This window comes from Achroia grisella, unplaced genomic scaffold, assembly GCF_030625045.1.
Source record: "Achroia grisella isolate CSIRO2021 unplaced genomic scaffold, CSIRO_AGI_Agris_v1 utg702, whole genome shotgun sequence".
Taxonomy (NCBI): Eukaryota; Metazoa; Arthropoda; class Insecta; order Lepidoptera; family Pyralidae; genus Achroia; species Achroia grisella.
In genome coordinates, this window is record NW_026712999.1 from 2516527 (window position 1) to 2538494 (window position 21968).

A 21968-nucleotide genomic window follows, 5' to 3' on the forward strand; every position below is an offset into this window, starting at 1 on the left:
TAGTGAAAGGCAGATATGATGGTTAGCTGCGAATATGTCGAATAAGCAGTCCCCGACCAAACAGAGGCAGCATTACTAGGACGTGGTGGGAGGTTATAGGGGTGAATCTTTCTATAAAATACCACAAAAGTCTAATGACGACGTTGTAACATGGCGAATAAAGACTGCCATTATATAGGTCTTCCCCTAGCGTTGGAAGTGGAAACGTTAATACTGGCAAAGGGCCGAAGAAATAATTTCAGGAAGGGCTTTTGACCAGATATTAGCGGGCGAACACCCTCGGCCAGTGAACCACGGTGGGGAAGGCAAATGGGGAAACTACCACACAAAAATCCCTAATAAATGGAGCACGAATGCAATGGAAAAAGAAAATAGTAAAGTTCTTGCCAACGGGCTTCCACGATGTAATATGCCGTGGCAGTCTGAGTCCGGCAGGGGCAGAAGCAAGGCTGAACCGGTCGTCATTAAGCGAAATCCTTGCCAGATAAGCACATGGAATGTAAGGACGTCGTTGAAACCAGGAAAACTGAATGAAGTATTAGAGGAAAAGAATAGATAAAAAGATAGACATTCTGGGATTATGTGAGGTTAGATGGGAAGGCAGCGGAGATTACTGGAAGGAGAATAATAAAATAATATATACGGGAGGAGAAAATGGGGTAAATTGGTGGAAAATAGCACCGTAGCGATGGAATAACATCAGTTAAAATAAAAGCAGATACAACTAATTTAATAATTATACAAGTTTATGTGCCCACTGGTGGTTATCCGGATGAAGAAATGGAAGATATATATAACCAAATTGACAAAATAATAGATACAGTTAATAAAAATGATTATTTGATAGTCATGGGTGATTTCAACGCAGTGGTTGGGGAAGGAACAGTTGGTAAATTTGGTCATGGGGTCAAAAACTTCAGAGGGGATAGATTAATATAGTTCTGTAAGGAAAATGATATGTTTATTGGGAACACTTCTTTAAACAGCCAAAAACACTTAGGTAAATTCATACACTTGGAAGATGCCAGGAGATATTGGAAGATACCAAATTGACTTTATAATAATAATTTAATATAATAAAGAAACCATAATAGAGATAGGAGAAGAAAAGGAAACTGCAAAAATTAAGCAATGAATACGGCAGGGCTGTCCACTCTCACCATTTATATTCAATATTTTTATAGAAGCTGCAATAAAGGAAACAGTAGAATTAAACCAAGGGGGAATTAAAATAAATGGTCAAAGGATACAGTTCATTATATTTGTTGACGATATAGCTACATTAGCAGAAAACTACACACAGCTACAAGTACTATTAGAAATTATGAGTACAACTTTAAAAAAATATGGACTCAACATTAATATAAATAAAACGAAAACAATGAGAATAACAAAAGTTAAGCCCCGTAATAAATCAAATTCAAAAATTAATAAAACACAGATCGATCAGGTAGACTCATCCAAATATTTAAGCAGTTTAATCACCAGGCTCAGTTGTACTTCAGATGTACCACGGTTATTACAACAAGAATAGCTATGGCAAAAAAAGTATTTAATAACAAAAATACCTTTTACATGTTAAGATATCCAAGAACTCATGGAAAAGATTTATTAAGACCTATAACTGGTGTATAGCTTTGTATGCATCTGAAACATGGACATTAACTCAAAAAGAAAGACAAACTGGAAGCTTTTGATATGTGGTCCTGGTGAAGGATGGAAAGAATTAGCTGGAAAGATAAAGTAAGAAATGAAGAAGTTTTGCACAGGGTGAAAAAAAAGGCAGATATTGGATGCTACAGAAAGTAGAAGATGAAAAATGTTAGGGAACTTGATACGGCACGATGAATGTTTGAAACTAATTATTGAGGGAAAGATAGAAGGAAAGAGGCGGACCAAGGCACAGTTACAGCAAACAAATCAAAGACAGAATTGGAGTCGTGTCGTATCAAAGCTTAAAGAGTATGATGGAAGATCGTAGAGGGTGGCAAGAGCTCCACCGACAAGAGCGTCGCTCTTAAGTTTATGAATGAATGAACACAACAGTATACATAAATTCACTGATTTTATTCCCTTAAGTTGTTATAGCCTAATTTGATAATATTTTGTTTATATTACGAGCATATCTTATCTCTCTACTGATGTTCAATATCCAATTTAAGTACAGAATAAATGTAGGTGACAGTCCGAATCTTTTTTATTATATTTTTAATATGCACACGAAATTTTCTACGTAAAATTTTATAAACATGTAATTCAAGATTAACAAATCAAAATTTTCTTCTTATGATTACATCTTCTATCTCAACAAAATCGTTTCGTATTAAGAAGTCATAGCACACTTATTAAGATAATAGTTGTCTGTGAACTAGCTCTTTTGGTCAGTATAATGACTCACAAATAATCACTAAGAATACCCATGGAGAATACCCAGTATTAGGTACCTATATTGAGCTACGAATGATAAGCTAAGCCTTCCGTTTCAACAATTCTATTTATAATATCTGTTATTAGATTTGATTATTATCTCAATAAATAATAATTTCGTTGTTATGAATGTTTTCTTTATTAAAGTTTCTACTAGGATTTAATTTTTAATATTATTGAAAATACAAATTGAGTAGAAATCGCTATTAACCCGTCTGCGCTGACAATATCCGGAATGGTGCCGATAAAGAATCTTATGAATATATATTATATCTAGTAGTAGGTACTTATATTCAGGTGAGCCGTCAGGTTGTTTGTCATTTCACTGATATAAAATATACTGCTGAGAAATATACCCAAGCATTCCGATCATATTATAATACACAAAAACAAATTGGGAGTACTAATACTGGATGTAATAAATTCTTTCTGCTACTTTCCTAAGACTACATCTAAGGTGGTTATAAGGTTTAGTTTTTTATTATAAAATATATTTCCAATTTATATTGCAGTTTAAACATTACAATTACAAAACAAACAGTAAGGTCGTCGTCCTCTCTTCTGTGCTGTGGCTAACAGGGTCCACAAATGGTCTACTCAATACAAATGTAGCAACTACTGTAACATTAGAGAACGCAATGAAATAGAGGTTTTTCCTAATATTATTAAAGGCCAAGTACGAGTAGAGATAAGATAATTGTTCTATATTAGGATTAGTTGCTTGGCAACCATATTGGGGATATTTATTAAATTTTCAACAACTGTTTCTAAGGTATCGTACCTTTTTCATTTATCTATCTTCTTTTTCTTTGTAACATATCTTTCTACGAAGAAATTTAGAAAAATATTCACGCACACAATAGTACACCTTTATTTGTTCCACTGAAAATCAACTCATACAGTGTAGAGCTGCGTACAGCGCACGGCTGAGAGGTGGCCAATTTGGTTGCTTATAAAACTGATTTATACTAATTAATACCTTGACTACAAACTTTCTAATATGTAGTCATTAATTAGTATATATATAAACATGTCTTTATCACTTTTTTTCAATTTTAAAAGGTACTTGTAGTTCATTCATGGACTATAAAATTATTATATAATAGTAAAAGTAAATTGTTGTAACTAGTGGTGCCTGTGAGTTCGTACTGACATCGCTTTAATTGATCATAGTCCAACAACAAAAGAAATAAAATTTCAATATAACAGTATCTATTATTTCATTAATATATTAATTAATAAAAAAAATATAAAATAGCGGGTTTTGAAAATATTCACAAAATTCATTATTTCATTCCATTCAGCTCATATTTGAATCTTATTTAACAAAATATTGCGAAAACTGTAAATATTTTTACAGTTTTCGATATCTGAATACTTTAGCCGTTTTTATGAAAACACAAACAGACAAACATATTATATACGATTTTGTTATTTGTTAAGATAACAAATATAAAGAAGATTATCGTTATCTTTAGTATATAAGTAATGGGTTTGTGGTTATTTTACTAATTCAATTTCACGCTTTGTACTAATATAAGTCGTGATTTTTTGTCATTTCTCTAGTGTTGCGACAATCGATATTCATTAATGTTATACATAAATATCGGTGTTTAAAGTCGTATTGATGTTTTAACATCGATATATTCTCACTATACTTAACGTCCCTAATTACTTCAACACATCGATCTATGAAATAATTCAAGCGGTCTAAATAAATAAGACCTCATAGCTACTACACCGGTATTGTGATTGCCAAAAATAGGAATTAATAAATAACAAAGTCTACCATTAGCGGTTTTAAAAACTAGAACGTTTAGCCTACCAGTGAGGCTAAACGTTTATTCCTTTTGTGGTTACTTTTACAGCAACAATAAATATATTTAATAATAAAATACATTGTTTATCAAATTTATTTTAGCTAAAATATTTATGTTTTATGACATTGACATTTGTACTACATCGATAGTTATACATAGATCGATGTTGATGTCGATAATTTTTTCAATATTGATCATACCTATCCTATACTCCATCGGGCTACATATACATTTACATACATTATGTTATGGTTGCGTTCAAAGTATAATACAGCTTACTAAACAAACATACTAAATTAACAGTCAACGCTACTCAGGATTAAAAAAATAAAACATTCAAATAAGTCCTTATTTAATATGTTTATAATAAGAATATTTCAATCAAAACAGGTGTAATTCCTATAATCAATTTATGACAACGTAACTAAAATTAATACTCGTTTACAAGCCATAAGGATTATAAAGCCATGGGTATACTCTGGGACATGGGACGCAAGCTTCCATCCAGTAGTTGTAGCCCGGCTGAAAACAGAAAAACAACGCTAGCACTTCATAAGGTATAAAACACTGAACAGAGAAGTAAGAGCTAAAAATTCTCTAATCTCTGGTATAAAGTTATAGTTTAAATACTCCTATCAGATTTGACGTCGAAGTAATGTGTTCATTTAATAAATATATATATATACTAATATTAGAAAGCTGTAAAGATGTGAGTTTGTTGATTCGGTGTAATCTCCGTTACTACTAATCCTGTTTTAAAATTCTTTTAGTGTAACATAGACAATTAATAGAGGAAGGCTATATAATATATAATGCATGAAACTACGACCAATAGGATTGGAGCTGTAATGAAAAATAAAAAAATGGGGAAAATATGATGAACGCGAATCTGTTAGGTAGTAAGCAATAAGTAAAAATACTCCAGGATAGAAGATCCTTTCAGCCATTTAGTCATGAAAAGCTAACAAACAGATACACTGTCGCATTTATTATATTAGTATGGATTAAATTATCACAACAGATAACCACTGCAAGCCAGCTTTGTAATTTTTAAAGTTGTGTAATAAACATATGATATCGTAATTCTACATTTTTAGGCGCTATGTTGATATACAATTCATTTATTTGTCGATAAGGAAAAATATAATCAAGACATCCGAAGATTTAATGATCATTATCCTATATAGGAATTACGTGACTACAATAATATCAGACGTTACATTATCAAAGTAATAGATTTATGAGCACATTTTCCTCAAAAAACGATTTTGTAAATTTTATTCATATAAAGATACTTGCGGATGCAACAAAAAAATGTTCGCTGGGTCAACTAATATCACTATACCATATAAATTAATATCGATGTCAAAAAATATTGTTGGTAGAAGGATGATAATTTAGGGTTGTATATATTTTTAATGCCGAATCATAAATACATTTAAACGAAGATCTTGTCAAAAAAAAAATAAAAGGTGGACCAATCCTTATCACTATCATCTCATCATCATCTACTTTTTCTTTACTCAATTTATCAGGGGGTGCGCGTAATATGTTTTTCTTTTCCATTCATCCCTGATCGCAGTCATCTCTTTATTTACTTCCTTTCTTACCACATTATTTTTCTCACAGTCCATCAATCTTTTTCGGCCTTCCGCTTCTCTTATAACCATCCACATTCATATGTAACACCTTCCTTAAAATATTATCTTCATTCCTACGCATTACATGCCCATACTACGACAGACCATTACTCTTCAATTTCTCCGACACCGGCGCCATTTTCATGTATCCATTCTTTATTTTATCCATATTTGTCACCACACATGCATCTCAAATTCGCATTGCATGCAGTCGTCTTTCAGCTGTCGCTTTTACGGGCCAGCACTGTAATCCATACAAGACAGCGGACGGCAGCAGGGAACACGTGAGTTACACGAATCTTATCACTATATTTTATCGAATTAGATGTTATTTTGCTGAAATCCATTACACTACTTAATAGATTTATTTTGTTTAATTCCGTTATTAGCGCCGTAATTTGACTAGCGTTACTTTTCCAATAGTGATCAAATTCCGACCATTATAAAGTCGAAGAATAAAATCAAGTTAATCTTGCATTGACGACCGTTTGTCTACTTTACCACCAATGGTCGTGGGTTCGACACCTCGATATGAGACCGGTATGTGAGAAATATTTTTATATACTGAAGAATAAGTATGATTGTTTGTATTAGTCTGGGTATGTGTATAATGAATGTATTTCAGAATTTCTGTCAGTTATTCGTTATTCATCTCTACTAACTCTACTTAGCTAAGGATTAGATGGCGTTGTGTGAATTGACCAGGGATATTATTATTATTATTTTAATATTCAGCAAAATGCAGACATGTTAAATGTTGCGTTCACCACGGCGACTATTGACAACTTTTATGACGTCCTCATCTGCGAATAAACTAATGATGAAATGATGTGTATGTGTGAGTCAATTTAAATAATTATATATCTTTAACTACCCTATGGTAAGACTGCAAGGGTCCACATTGATGTCGCACGCAAGTAGTCGGAACAACAATTTTGCAAGGTTGTCGTTTGTACTCGGTAATATTTAAAGGATTTTTTACCCACTCAATTACATCACGACTGTTAACCTGAAACATATAAATAAAATGAATCATTCTGTAAATGTTATATTACTCTTAATTATTATACATTGCCCAATATACTATCTTTTCTTACATTTATTAATTGCACTTCTGTGACTCACACAGTACAGGCTGTGTCACGTTGTTAATGACTAACTGGAAGAGATCTCTAAAAAGTATAGTTTAAGTATAAGTTTTTTTCGCAACAATATTTCTAATATTTATTTAAATTTTTATATTTAAAAGTGCTATAAAGATTATGTTTAAATTTATTACAAACCATAAAAGCGTCCTCTAGATTATTAACTAGATCCATGAACCTTTCAATAGCTCTTTTCACAGCTGGATTGGCTCTGATATACCATTCGTGGGTATAAACACCGAATGGTGCTCGGGTACCCAAGTAATGCCTCTCGAAGTTACGTAAAATCATCTGGAACCATGCTTCTTCATCAGTAACAGGAGGCCTGGATCATAAAATACAATAGCAATAATTTTTATTCAAATAAACTCAACTGCTGAATAGCTTTTTGTTATTCGCCACACGCTTTAACATGGCAAAATTAGGGCTTAGTTTAACATCAATCTGCAGATTTTGCAAGCGGAAAAGGAAACGCTACTTGACATCCTATGTGGTTATAGACCTCTCATACGTAAACGAAATATCTTCTTTGAAAAGTATACACTGTATCCTAAGGAGACAAAAATCATCGCTTCTAAGAATATTTCTTCTTCTTAGAAAGAAGAAGAAATATTCTTCTAAGAATATTTCTTCTTCAATTCTTGTCCCTCACGGATGTAGTTAGTGAACTTTGGAAATAAAGGCGAGACAATAGTCTCATACATCTCATACACAATATATCTATACAGGTCGCAGTGTTACAGATTTTATCACCTGACAATAAAAATTACAAAAAAAAATTCGCCACAATTTTATCGAAAAGATTGGATAAACCGTTATTTATTTCTTCAGCAGATTTTCGAATATATGAAATAATTTTACAATAAATATTTTCCGAATGATGTCATAGGAACTTTCAAAAACTATCATAAACTGGTTTTATCGTTATGAAGAAATAAAATAACTTACTTATTGTACTTAAGAGACATCGAAACTATAAATTGATGACCTGGTTTATTGCGGTTGTGGAAGTTGACCTGATAAGGCATTCATAATTCCCTTCTAATCTTAATTATCCGTCATCGTAAGGTATCCGTATCATAAGGTAGACTTCGTATAAAGTCGTAGCACATATTTCGGCCACCAAGCTGCTTTCTTTGTAAGCAATGCTTTAAGTGAAGGACTCATCCTCTGGCTTAGCCATATCTCAATACGGCAGCGAAATTACAGGAGTGCCACCTTAGACCTTCGGAATTAGCTAATACTGTAATATATTGTCCATTGTGTTAATGTATGTAGGCGAATTTTTTTTCCCTCTTTATTTCACAATCAGAAACCCACAACCCTAAATCGATTACTACATTAAAATACTTACGGTTCCAGGCAGTTGTCAATCATTGCACATGCATGACCACCTGCATCTATCCAAGTAAGCATAGGTAACACCCACGCACCAGGAATTGATGCTGTAGGGCACGGATGTATAACACAGTCCTGTGTTGAAGCGTAATCAGAAGTATATGGCCACATGCCAGGGTCGATATTTTCTATTGTACCTCGAGTGTGATCATACAGTAAACCGTGATTAACAACGGCCTCAGAAGTGGAGTTACCTCCCAATTCCAGAAAAGGAACGCGCATACCTGTACAGTACAGAATAGAATAGAATAAGCAAGAATAGTAATTAAGAATAGTTATTTTTTCTTAATTTACCGCTCATTCGGAAAGCTGTCTTATCACAAGAAGAACAAGTAAGAAACTTACGTGTTGCTATTTTAAATAATCGTTGTAGCTTTACATTTATAAGTCTAAATGTGTGAATACAAACTAACATAAAATTAGGATCAAAATTCTATATACACAATAAGATTAAGTCAGTTTCAGTAAAGAGCAGACCAGTCCCAACAAGCGCAGCACATGATTTTCATATGTACAACTCTAAAAGAATTTGAAATTTTCTAAATTCTTTTATAGTTGTAGATATAAGAGATAACATAATAGCATGGGTATGAATTGTGGTAAACAGTCGGTGTTATACAAGTATTTTTATATAATTTATCATAAATAAATGCTTTAGAACCTTGTAAATAAAAGATTCTAAATAATAATAGAATTCTAATAATAATAGAATTCTGCGAGAGAAACAATGAAGAGTTTTCATTCAGATTCAATTGAATTAAAAGAGATAATTACCATTTAGAGTTTCATAGGGAATGTTTGCGAAGTATGCCATTTGGCCTATCTGATCTCCAAATTCTCTCGCCTTAACTTCAGCTGTAGCCCATGTCCAGTAAGATATTGGTAACTGATGACTAATTGAGTGTAGACCGATCTCGTAACCCCGATTGTACAGTTCATTAACGAGTACGTAATTATTATATTCATGATTAATGTAGAATGTTACACCAGATAAACAGCCGTCCGAATTACGACGGTTGTAAAAAATTTCCCTGTAGGTAGGAATATTATCAGCATTTATATTGTCATCTACAGTAAGGAGAATGAACTGAAAAAAAAGAAATACTAAGTATAATAAATTACAATAAACATCCAGGCTTGGGTTGGAACAGACTTCCATGATATTGTAGCTAAATAATTATTATGTTCTTTACTTTAATTATTTAATAATTAACTATCTTTAATTATTTACTTTACTATAATATCCTTTTACTTTAACTGAGACAGATTGCATCAGTCCAGATAGCAGGTAATGTATTTTGAGGCTGTATACATATAATCAATGCTACGCTACGGTTTAATAATCTGCCAGTTTACACTATTGGAAAATATTCATTTTACACCGTACACAAGATATTAAAAGGATTTCATCGCATTAACAGAATATAATTTAGAAAATAAATCGGCTAAATGCCTGTCACTGTACTGTTTCTGCTCTGTAGACGATTATTTAAATGGTAAATAAAAATAAAATGTCCTGAAAAATAAGAATAATAATTGTTATGATCATGATGATGATAATAATAACAATCGTAAATGTGTCAATAATAACATGAAATTGACGTACATCAAATATAACTATTAATGCCTTTAATTGTTAGCATATTAATAAAAAATATGTACTAAGAAAAGGCGTATGTCTGTCGGCAATGCAAATAAATGACTTACTTCTACTTACTTATTTTAATAGAATATTTACGCAGTCAAATATGCATATAATTTATTATAATTGAATAACAATTTAAGTGAAGTAATATATGTCATCAATAATATAAGATTCCAATTGATGTAAAGAAATATATCTGATAAATAATATATTACCTGTGGTGTGTCTCTCGGTTGCAGACCTCCAGGAATGTCTGTAGATGAACACTTGCAATTAGGCAATTTACACAAATCTTCGTTACATGGTTCAGCTAAAGGCAGCTCGTTGCAAGCCACCGATGCGAACAACAGGCAAATCACTGCACACCACTTCATTATTCCTCACACAGACTATTCATTAGGAAATGGGCGTAAACTATTGCATTCAATCAATTTATATTTAATTTATCATTATCTTTTATTTTTTCAATCACATTTTTCTCGTTAACTCATTAATAAACAGGAATTAACTTATCTTATCAGTAGATTAGCACAATGTCAAAATAATTCTGTAAAGTTAAAAGCAGCAGAACCGGTGCCTAAAACAGTTCCATACTTCAATTATACCTTATCTCACGGAATTCTTATAAGATATCGAGAAAAAATAGTGGCCTACAATCGATTCTATAGTGCTCTATATAAAAACTAATCAGAATCGATTTAACGATATACCAACCCAAGCATACATACAAACTCAATTTCACAATTGTATTTTATTGGATTATCTAGTACCTACTAGTACTAGTAAATTTGTAGGGATTGGTGAACTCTATTTTTATATTAATAAAGTATATATTATATTAATAAAGAAATAAGAAATAATTCTTATTAAGACGGCAACATATAGGCATAAAGAAATCTGAGAAAAATATCAATACAAAAATAGTGAAGTTTACGATTTCGCTGCTATTCCAGAGGATTACGACGTTATGGTCCTTTCTTTAATTCTGTACCTTGCAGTCATGTACACTGCTATATCTCACTCTCCAATTCAAAGCTAGCTGTTTGGTCACTGAAATAGGTTTATACACGTCGACGCAGACGACTTTATACATGTTCATATTGATGCCGATGAACTCTTATCAGCAGATATTCTCCCTTCAAGTCCATCCGTTCCTTCCCTACTATGTTTTCCAACACACACGAGATCGTCCTCGCCGACGAAGACGACGACCTCAACCATTCCGTACGGGGCAATCAATCAGGAGTCTACACAGACCCCGGCGCTCCACACCGGTGGCCCGGTCGCTCCTCCTATCAATCTACCGAATTCAAACGAGGATCGGAATTACGATGGCCTGAGCTAAGGTTCGAACCAGTAGCGGTGCCCTCGAACTTAAGTTGTATCGGTCAGGCTGGAGTTGGCTTTCAGCTTCCATAAGTCCTTCTACGAGTTTGGAGTGCTATCTGTATTCGCAATAAGTATGTATAGTACAATCTTCACAAAAATTCGGTACAGGCTACAATTATGCTTTCCGCAAAGTAATATAATTCAATATAGTAGTATGTAGTGATGACAATAAAGTATAAAATTAAGGTTTTCTTTAAAAGTTTTGTTTGTTTTAAGTTCGTCTTTTGTTTAGCAAATTTATGTAAAGTTTTCCTTTTGTAAATATTTTTCTCTACGAAATAAAGAAAATATTATTAATAATCCTAATAAAAATATTAAACAACTTAAAGTCAAACTCACCTTTACTCAGGAATGGAATAAAATATACATTTCATATAATTTCATATAATTACAGTAAAAATATTACAATTACAATGATTATAATTTCTATAATCAATTAATGATAAAGTAACTTAAATTAATACTCCTTTACAAGCCTAAAGGATTGTTAAGCCATGGGTATACTCTGGGGCATGAGACGCAAGCTTCCATCCAGTAACTGTAGCCCGGCTGAAAATAGAAAAATAATGCTAGAACTAAATTTTTACATCTTTTTAAACTACGCAACGGATTTTAATGAAATTTTGAGCGATAGATAAAGTTATTGAAGAGAACGGTTTATATGTATAATCCATGTATAACTGAGCGAAATCTGGAAGGTAGTCTAGTTAGTAATCTAGTTAATCTAGTAGAAGGTAATCTAGTTAGTAAGGTATAAAATACTAATAGAGAAGTAAGGGCTAATAATTCTCTATTCTGTGTTAAAAACGTATGTTTAAATTACTCCAGTGACATGTTACGTCGCAGTAATTCACTCAATAATACTGTCGTACGTAGTTGTGAAACGGTAACGACAAGACAGACGGACACACTGTTTATAGTATTATAGTATCTAATACTTATTGAGAGGGATTAATATATCACTACATATTAGTGTTGAGAATTTGGAATTGATTGATGAATAATATATATAGTAATTCTGCAATTTGATGCGTTGCATTAAAATATAATTATTTGACGATAAGAATTGTTGATAAGCGTCTATTTTTATAATTCAAGTAGGTACCTACAAAAATAAAAAAAATATTATGTATATATCTGAAGAACAATATAAAGAATACAATCGTTTTAAAAATTATATAATTATTTTAAATTCCTTCATATAACTTTAATATAATGATACTATCACGTACTACACCTTCTGGGATGTCAATATACAAATCATATAAAAATATAGTGTTTGATTAGATATATTAGAAAGGTTGACGTCGATTCAGATAATGTTAAAAAACATTTGAAATGCAACATCGGCCTAAGGACTTAGTCCTCCAATCTGTACCTCACCTTGAAGGTGTTCACAACTACAGTTTACGTTAATAACCAAAGTCAATCTAATGATAGCTATGAGCTTGACCTCATCGTTGGGGTTTTATTCAGAGAAATGTAGACATGTTAAGTGTTATGTTCACCACAACGACAAATGTCGACAATGCCTCCGGCTTACTCATCTGCGAATAATGTCATGAAGGCTTATATCTACGAATAATTTTAAATAATTGTATGTCATTAACAACCTGATGCTCTTCTGCATCTAAGGGTCCGCAATTTTGTCGCGCGCAAGTAGTCGGAACGAAAGTTTTGCACGGTTGTTGTCTATACTCGGTTAAATTTACAGGATTCTTTACCCACTCGATTACATCACGACTGTTAACCTGAAACATATAATTAATATGAATTATTATCTAAATGTTGTATTACTTTTAATTATATTGTCTTTTGTTAAATTTATTATTTGCACTTCTGTGACTCATGTATATACATCCTGTGTCATGTTGTTAGCGGTTAACTGGGTGAGATCTCTTTTAGAGATAAGCTTTTTTTCCTAACAATGTTTCTAATTTTAATTTTTATATTTAAAAGTGTAATCTTATTAATATTTTGTGAGTATGGATGGATGTCTATTACTCTTTCACGTATAAACTACTAAACGGATTTTGATGAACTGTACAGTAATTCAAAATGAAAAACTTACATAAATTCTGATGTATAAGCTATGAATCAGAATAACATATTATATGCTATAATTTTCAGGCGGGTTAAATCGCGGGTACATCTAATAAAGAATATATTTAAATTTATTACAAACCATAAAGGCGTCATCTAGATTATTAACTAGATCCATGAATCTTTCGATTGCTCTTTTCACAGCTGGATGGATTCTAAGATACCACTCGTGGATGTAAACACCGAATGGAGCTCGTGTACCCAAGTAATGCCTCTCGAAATTATATACAATCATTCGGAACCACGCTTCTTCATCAGTAACAGGAGGGCTGAATTATAAAACACAATAGGGATGAATATCATTAAAAGTAAACTGAAGTGCTTTTGGTTGTATTTTGGTGCTCAGTATTTTTTGCTACTCTATCGCCACTGAATTATAGATTTTGCCGTGTAAAATGGGTAAGTTATATTTTTATTACGATTTCAATTAAAAAAACATATGTGTTAATACAGAATTAGGGCAAAAGTTCACTCTTCCCATATTTAGAGATGTTACGATCTTTTTAGAGAATAGTTCAGTTACGGCCAATGAAGAGTTTCACATATCCTTACCAACTTTCATTAAGAGTAAGATTCAAACTTGTGTGCTTACGCTGTCTTAGCTATTTCAGCCGCCAAGCAATAGGCTTTGTAAACTATATCAGTTCAATAATAAGAATATTACATCTTAGTGTTTGGGAATGGCAGCGCATAAGTGGTACCGCTTGTGTCACGTGGTAACTATATTCGTAAGGGGGGAGGAGTTACTAGTAATGTGGACTCATGACCCCATTACTAGCAATGTACCATGTCAGATTAACCTCCAAGCGGTTCCCCATGGAAACCAACGTGATAAATTCCTGGTGAATTTGTCACTATGGGCTAATCTTATCATCCTCCACTGGTGCCCTGCCAGTGTAAACCGTTAGTGCACTATACCATTATCATCCACAAAAAAACTATATTCGTAGTGTAGTTTATGTACATATAAGATTATAATATCACTTACCAAAGGCGAGCCGTTAGCTAGTTTACCACTCACATTACATAAAAAAAATATTACCCTAAAATACTCACGGTTGGCTACAGTCATCAACCATTGCACATGGATTGCCAGCTGTATCTGTCCAGGTAATCATAGGTAACACCCATGCACCAGGAATTGATGCTGTAGGGCACGGTTCTATGACACAGTCTTGTGTTGAAGCGTAATCCAGAGTGTACGGCCACATACCGGGGTCTACATTTTCAATTGTAACTCGAGTATGGTCATAAAGCAAGCCATGATTAGCAACCGCTTGGTAAGTTGAGTTGCCTCCCAGTTCCAGGAAAGGAACGCGCATACCTAAGCATTGTAGAGAAATAGGAATAAATACTTGGATTGATAGTATAAGAACAAATATACATATAACATTATTTTCTACCATAACAGGAAAATCTGTATTACAATACTATAAAATGAGAGCTATTTTTAGGCTTGAATTTGCACGCATGGTGTACTTAAGGTCCAATTTTCAAAAATTCTTTTCTTAATCGATGCTTGCTTTGAAAGTAAACCTGTAAGTATTTCTAATTTATATATGTAATAATGTATACAATACTATTTTGTGATCTATGTTATTATTCAGTTATATAGAGCCGCATTGTTACAAGCATTGTATAGTACATTGTCTTGGCCGATGTTTTAAATTGTGTTAAAGTCTGTCAATTAATAAAAAGTTTTGTCCTGATTAAGATTACATTTAAAATTTTAATTTACATTCACATCTTACAATCGCGTCGTCTATAAAAGATTCCAAAATTCTTCTACAGTTGATGTAGATATAGAACTTAAAAATAATGCTGTAATGAACAGTTAGTATTTTACGAGTATTCAATTAAATTTTCTATAACAAATAATAGCGTTCACTCTTTTAGAAAATATTCAGTTTATATTACCATTTATACTTTCGTATGGAATATTTGCGAAGTGTGACATTTGGCTTTTCTGGTCTCCAAATTCTCGCGCCATAACTTCCTCCGTGGCTTCTTTCCAGTAAGTTACTGGCAACTGGTGAGTGATTGAATGTAGAGCGATCTCAAAGCCTTGATTGTATAGTTCGTTAACGAATACGTAATTATTGTATTCATGATTAATGTAGAATGTTACACCAGATGGACAGCTGTTGGAATTTTGACGGTTGTAAAATATTTCTCTATAGGTAACAATATTTAAGATATTTATATTGTCATCGACGGTAACAAGAACGAACTGAAAATAAAAAAATATAATGAGAATGTATACAAACACATTAGTTGTCTCTAAAGAGAGTCAAATAAGCATCCAAACTTGTTAGATATTCGATCCAAACTACTATTTTATTATAGGAGTATTGATTTCATTAAAAAAAAAACATATGTTAATAGTAATGAAAGTGAGTTCAGGTTTTGCAAATAATTTTGTGAGTTTTAAATCTCTTTACAGTGTCAACCAATATCAATGCCAATTAACATCATACACTTTCTATACGATATTTGTACAGATTAATATTTCTACGAATTATAATGATATAATTGAAGTGAAGGGAAATATGACATCAGTAATACAATACCTGTGGTGTATCTCTCGCTTGTAGTCCTCCAGGAATATCTGTAGATGAACATCTACAATCAGGCAACTGACATAATTCTTCGTTGCATGGTTCAGCTAAAGGCAGCTCATCGCAAGCCACCAATGCGAACAACAGACAAATCACTGCACACCACTTCATTATTCCTCACACAGACTTCTCATTAGGAAATGGCCGACAACTATTGCATTCAATCAATTTATATTTTATTTATCTTTTTCTCATGACTACATCAATAAAAAATTTAAAATATCTTATCTATAGATTAGCGCGACGTCTTCATGTTTCTATTAATTTACCCGTGACTTCGTTCATATTAATGATAATTACGTAAATATATTATTATAATAATTCGATTTCACACCTTTTAAATAAATTTTGAGAAAACCAATTAACAATGATTACGCTTTAAAAAGTTTCATGAACCCTTACATAATCTCTTTAAGCTTTTCTTGAAAAAACAAAAGAAACCCTTCACCGGGTTTCATCCGCCTTGTTATGTCTATATCAAAATTATTCATAATCTATTCAGCGCCAAATCGTAACTTATTTCACGTTTATAATGCTAATTAGGATTATCTGTGATTTATCTGATTTGTCTACTATATCCAAATTTGGGATAATATTCTTTTCTGTAATATTACATTTAAAGTTTTTTAACTTATATTTAAAAAAAGAAAATTTAAATTTACTTTTTAACTATGAAAAAGTTTATGTTCGAGAATGCGACTGTGGCGTTCAAAATATTTAATTTAAGAATTAACACATATCAGTTATTTTATCAATATCTAGTTTTGTGATAAAATAGAATATTGGATATGAGATTAAATGTCGTCAAAAATAATTAACCAAGCCATGGATGAAGAAATATATATTATAACTGATATATTATTTAATGTAGGATTAATGACTTAGTTATAACATAGTATGTATAAAAGAACGTATTGATTTTATTTCCTTGACCAAGCCTTTTTTAAAGTGATAATTTTTTTAATTATCTTATCTCTTAAATGATTTTCTGATTCAATGTAGATAGTAATTAATGTAGGTGATAGCTGAAGTGACACAGGTATACATACTTATATAATTATATGTTATAAGTGTACAATTATGCATAAAAATATACATAGTTGTAACTGGCAGCTAACAAATATATTTAATGCCATAAAAGTAATAAAGAAAAACAAATTAAATTAACACAGCTTAACGCTACATTGCGTTTTTATTTTCGTACATTATCTTTGAAATCCTCTTCCAGCTCCATACATGAACGTGAACGTGTGGGTCGGATATTGGATTTGAAGATTACAAATGTAATTCAAGAGGGACAAATTAAAAGCAGATAATCTAATCGTCGTCTTTAGGACAAAGCTATCAGTGCCATTTAAATTTATGCATTATTTTGGTTATGTAATGACTCTGAGGTTGCAGTGTTTCTATCTGCACAATAGGAACATCACAGATGTTATAGCAAGTAAAATAAAATTATTGTCTATGCATTTTGACTATTATGCGTGGTTTTCTATAGTTTGTATTCAAATAAAATATTTAAAAAAGTCAAGGAGAAAACGGAAAAACAAATGTTAAACAATTAACATTTGTTTTTCCGTTTTCTCCTTGACTAAACCTACGCTCTAAAAGTGCGGTAGAACTAAAAAAAAATATAATCAAAAAAGTACATATAAAAAAAGATTTTGTATCTTTATTGAGTACGTCCTGTGTTTGATTTCGTATTACAATAGATATTTCATTATCTAATCACAATGACAGCATGGATTAATCCATAGTCTTTAATTTTTAATCTTAATGTATTGATTTAGAATTATAGTCTATACATTGCAGCGATTAACAATGTTATTGTGTTGTGATATATATCTTTTGAATATTCTACAATTCAATCAAAATAACTATTTTTGTAGATTTCACGTTACGTATTGAAATTACTACAATACTTAGTTTATTTAGTTACGTTAAGTATACGTTTTAGATAAAATTTAATTTAATTCTTTCCTTTTTGTTTACCACGTAAGTTTCTATATTAACCTTAAATGTATTAAATTAATAATTATTATATATATTAAAAAAAATTCAGGATCATTTTTTGATTTTTTGATCAGTTTTGAGCCTGTCTGTTAAAATTTGTGCATTTATTATTTTATTACAAATTACTTATTCTAATAGATTTTGTATAAATTAGTCACATAGGTAGGTGAATCGAATTGACACAATAAGACGTTATTTCAAAATTATTTCATGTGGTGATCAAATATTAACGTCAAATACTTTCATAACAGAAAGTGATAAATAAAACGCACCGTGTTCGTCTTTATTATTCATCATCGCAATCAACACATTCTGAAAAACATTTGCCAGAAATGATGATGATGATGTTATTAACAATTGGAACAACGACTATTTAGAATCATATAGAAATAAAACACTTAATAAATAATTTCAGTTTATAATTAATAATATTAATAGTAACGTAAATATTTGATGAAAAAAAGTTATGTTTACAATGTTATTGAATAGGATTAAATTTTAAGTCCAAATAATTTATTCATCATATTATTTCTATATAAAACTAATTATAATGTAACTCGTTTACACGCCGAGAGGATTGCCAAGCCATGGGTATACTCTGGTGCATGGGGCACAAGATTGCATCCAGTAGTCGTAGTCCTCCTGAGAATAGAAAAAAATAAAAATTTAAAAAGACATTAATTCTATTGTAATATGACATAAACTGTTAGTTGTTATATTACTATTATCTAGAGATAATGACAAAGCTAATCATGACATCTGATTTGCTAATATAATCGATTCCATTCATAATCACTTGTTTTTAAATTATGTGGCTATATATATATTATAGACACACTATAGTATCCGAATAAAAGAAATACGAATGGAATAGTTTTCTTTATCTATTTCGATCTATATGTATACATATATAGACCTCAAAGGTCATGAGCTCGAATAAAATCAAAAAATGTTTTTCAATTTAAATTTTGACTAACTCTCTGGTGGAAAACACAAATAACAAAATAATATACAGAGATTCAACGGAAGAATTTTTTATCCATCTTTCATTATGGATATATCAAATGTTGAGTTTATCACAACTTCAACAGTTGATAAAGTCTCGGATTAATTCATATGGGTTGACGTTAGTGAGAAAATTTATTTATCTAGTACAACCTTATGTTCAGCTTGTATGGGCCCACAAGATTGTGCTGCGCAAGAAGTCGGTACAAAGGTGTTGCATGGTTGCTGTCTGTACTCGGGCACCGGTACAGGATTCTTTACCCAGTCAATTACATCACGACTGTTGACCTGAAATATATAATTTATGTAAATTGATCTCTTAATCATGTACATTATTAATTAATAACTATGCATATTAAATTTGTTACCAACCAAGAATGCGTCATTGAGATTATTAATTAGATCCAGGAATCTGTATAGAGCTCTCTCCACAGCTGGATTGACGCTGAGATACCACGCGTGGATGTAATAACCGAATGGAGCTCGGTTGCCCAAGTAGTGCCTCTCGAAGTTAGTTAAAATGAACTGGAACCATCCTTCTTCATCAGTAAGGTCAGGCCTGGACAGAATATTAATATTCATGAATTAAGGACTTTTGAACAGAATTATGTTTTGTATTATATCGAATAATAAATTATAAATTGTCCATTTTTTACAAAATATATACAATTTTACATTTACCTATACCTATAATATTCAGTAAAAGTTAAATACATTTACCACTTACGACCATCATACTTTATCACTATTTCTACCATATATGTAATTAACAGTAAATATGCCTATTAAAATACTTACGCTGTCGGGCAGTTGTCCACCATCGAGCATGGACTATTATTCAAATCTCTCCAGGTAATCATAGGTAGCACCCATACTCCAGGAATTGATGCATTAGGGCATGGTCCTATAACGCAATCTTGGGTTGAAGCATAATCCAGGGTGTATGGCCACATACCAGGATCGATATTGGCGATAGTAACCCAGGTGTGGTCGTAAAGTATGCCTTCCTCAGCCATCATCTGGAAACTGGAATTGCCTCCCAATTGGAGGAAGGGAATGCGCATACCTGAGAAAAAAACAAATATGTATAATGTTTTGTTCTACATTAACGTGACATAGATTACTGCCCTGAAGTACACCCAAGAAGTCGTGAGATCAAATCTGGCCAATACAAACAAAAATAATATATATGCCAATATATAATTCTGACTGACTCCCTGATGAAGAAAGCGCAGATATTATACAAAATATAATTCAAAAGACAGCAGATGGCCCGTTGTTAAAAGAACGCGATACAATAAGTACTTTCTATTATGATATTTGTATTATAACAAATAAAATCACCTATTGTTTGTTGGAAACTATTTTATAAATATATATATTTTACCCAAATGGCTCTGTTGTACTGTGTATTATGTAATATTTTGTGCAGAATATAGTTATTATTATGATATTTTTATTATTATTATTTTATTCATTCGACATTCGTAAGAGTAAAATACTAACGCTTATTATTTGTACACACAAACTGTTACATTTTTAGTTGAATGTTCAATCAAAAGAATAACTAAAAAATATATATAAAATATAAATCTTTATAACAGCGTTGTCAAAGATTACACACTCTTTTTGATCGGGTGTCATTATTAACTAGTGGCATATTCGCATAGAATATAAAATCTGTGCAAATCCAATGTTATATATAAAGCACAGAAAAGGCCCCATTTGGGTGCTTCATATAGAACGTTAGTTTTGTTGATTTTTTTTGTTTCTTTTGTATGTACGCACATAAGCATTGAAGAAATACTTTTTCTTTCTTTAATTTTTCTATAGATTATAATACAAAACCGTTTAATAAAATTAAAATAGGTATTAACCATGTAGAGTGTTGTAGGGAATATTTGCGAAGTGCGCCATTTGTCCTTTCTGGTCTGCAAATTCTCTAACCATAGATTCAACTGTGGCTTCTTCCCAATAAGTGGTTGGCTCCTGGTGGCTGATTGAATGTAGAGCGATTTCGTAACCTTGGTTATACAGTTCATTGGTGAATACATAATTATTGTATTCATGATTTATGTAGAAGGTAAAACCTGAGAGGCAACCGTCAGAATTTCTGCGATTGTATAATATATCTCTGTAGGTTTCAATATTTATGTGATTTATATTGTCATCGAATGTGACGAGAACGAACTGAAAATAAGGACATAATAATGAAAATATGTCAAAAAACTACTATTGTTTTTAAATAGTTGAATATAGATATTTTAAGCACAGATTAAGAATTCAAATTTGAGTTCAATTGTAGGTACTTTCAGAAATGCTATCTAGGATTGTCTCTTCTACTATTATTATTTTTAATTAATTTTTAATTATTATTGTTAAAAATGTTTAACCCATAAGATACATTTTTCTAAGAAAGGAACATCAAAATTAATTTACAGAAAGTTCAAATTTTCTACAATTAAAAAATATCAGTTTGATACCGCTTCCTGGTGTCAGAACTTTTAGTGAAATATTGAAAGTACAAAAATATTTAAGCTAATATATAATTTAAAAATTATTCAAAACTACTATAAAATAAATATATTCCAAAAATGATATAAAACCTGTGGTGTATCTCTCGGTTGCAAGCCTCCAGGAATCTCTGTAGATGAACATCTACAATCTGGCAATTGACATAGTTGTTCGTTACATGGTTCAGCTAAAGGCAGCTCGTTGCAAGCCACCGATGCGAACACCAGACAAATCACTGCACACCACTTCAT

The 21968-nt window shown here is 31.6% G+C and overlaps 3 protein-coding genes across 3 annotated transcripts; all 3 read right to left on the reverse strand.

Annotated features, from left to right (window-relative positions):
• Nucleotides 1-4688: 4688 nt before the first annotated feature.
• LOC131850157 (chitin deacetylase 8-like) lies at nucleotides 4689-10449 on the reverse strand. The gene is made up of 6 exons (XM_059200330.1): nucleotides 10291-10449; nucleotides 9205-9517; nucleotides 8387-8654; nucleotides 7171-7357; nucleotides 6762-6896; nucleotides 4689-4769 (listed from the first exon to the last, which is right to left on the reverse strand). The coding sequence occupies exons 1-6, from the start codon at nucleotides 10447-10449 to the stop codon at nucleotides 4689-4691; spliced, it is 1143 nt and encodes a 380-aa protein (XP_059056313.1).
• A 1483-nt stretch (nucleotides 10450-11932) lies between these two features.
• LOC131850140 (chitin deacetylase 8-like) lies at nucleotides 11933-16296 on the reverse strand. The gene is made up of 6 exons (XM_059200312.1): nucleotides 16138-16296; nucleotides 15485-15797; nucleotides 14624-14891; nucleotides 13650-13836; nucleotides 13078-13215; nucleotides 11933-12013 (listed from the first exon to the last, which is right to left on the reverse strand). Exons 1-6 carry the CDS (start codon nucleotides 16294-16296, stop codon nucleotides 11933-11935), a joined length of 1146 nt encoding a protein of 381 aa, XP_059056295.1.
• A 2463-nt stretch (nucleotides 16297-18759) lies between these two features.
• LOC131850138 (chitin deacetylase 8-like) lies at nucleotides 18760-21968 on the reverse strand. The gene is made up of 6 exons (XM_059200309.1): nucleotides 21810-21968; nucleotides 21081-21393; nucleotides 20002-20269; nucleotides 19576-19762; nucleotides 19357-19491; nucleotides 18760-18837 (listed from the first exon to the last, which is right to left on the reverse strand). Exons 1-6 carry the CDS (start codon nucleotides 21966-21968, stop codon nucleotides 18760-18762), a joined length of 1140 nt encoding a protein of 379 aa, XP_059056292.1.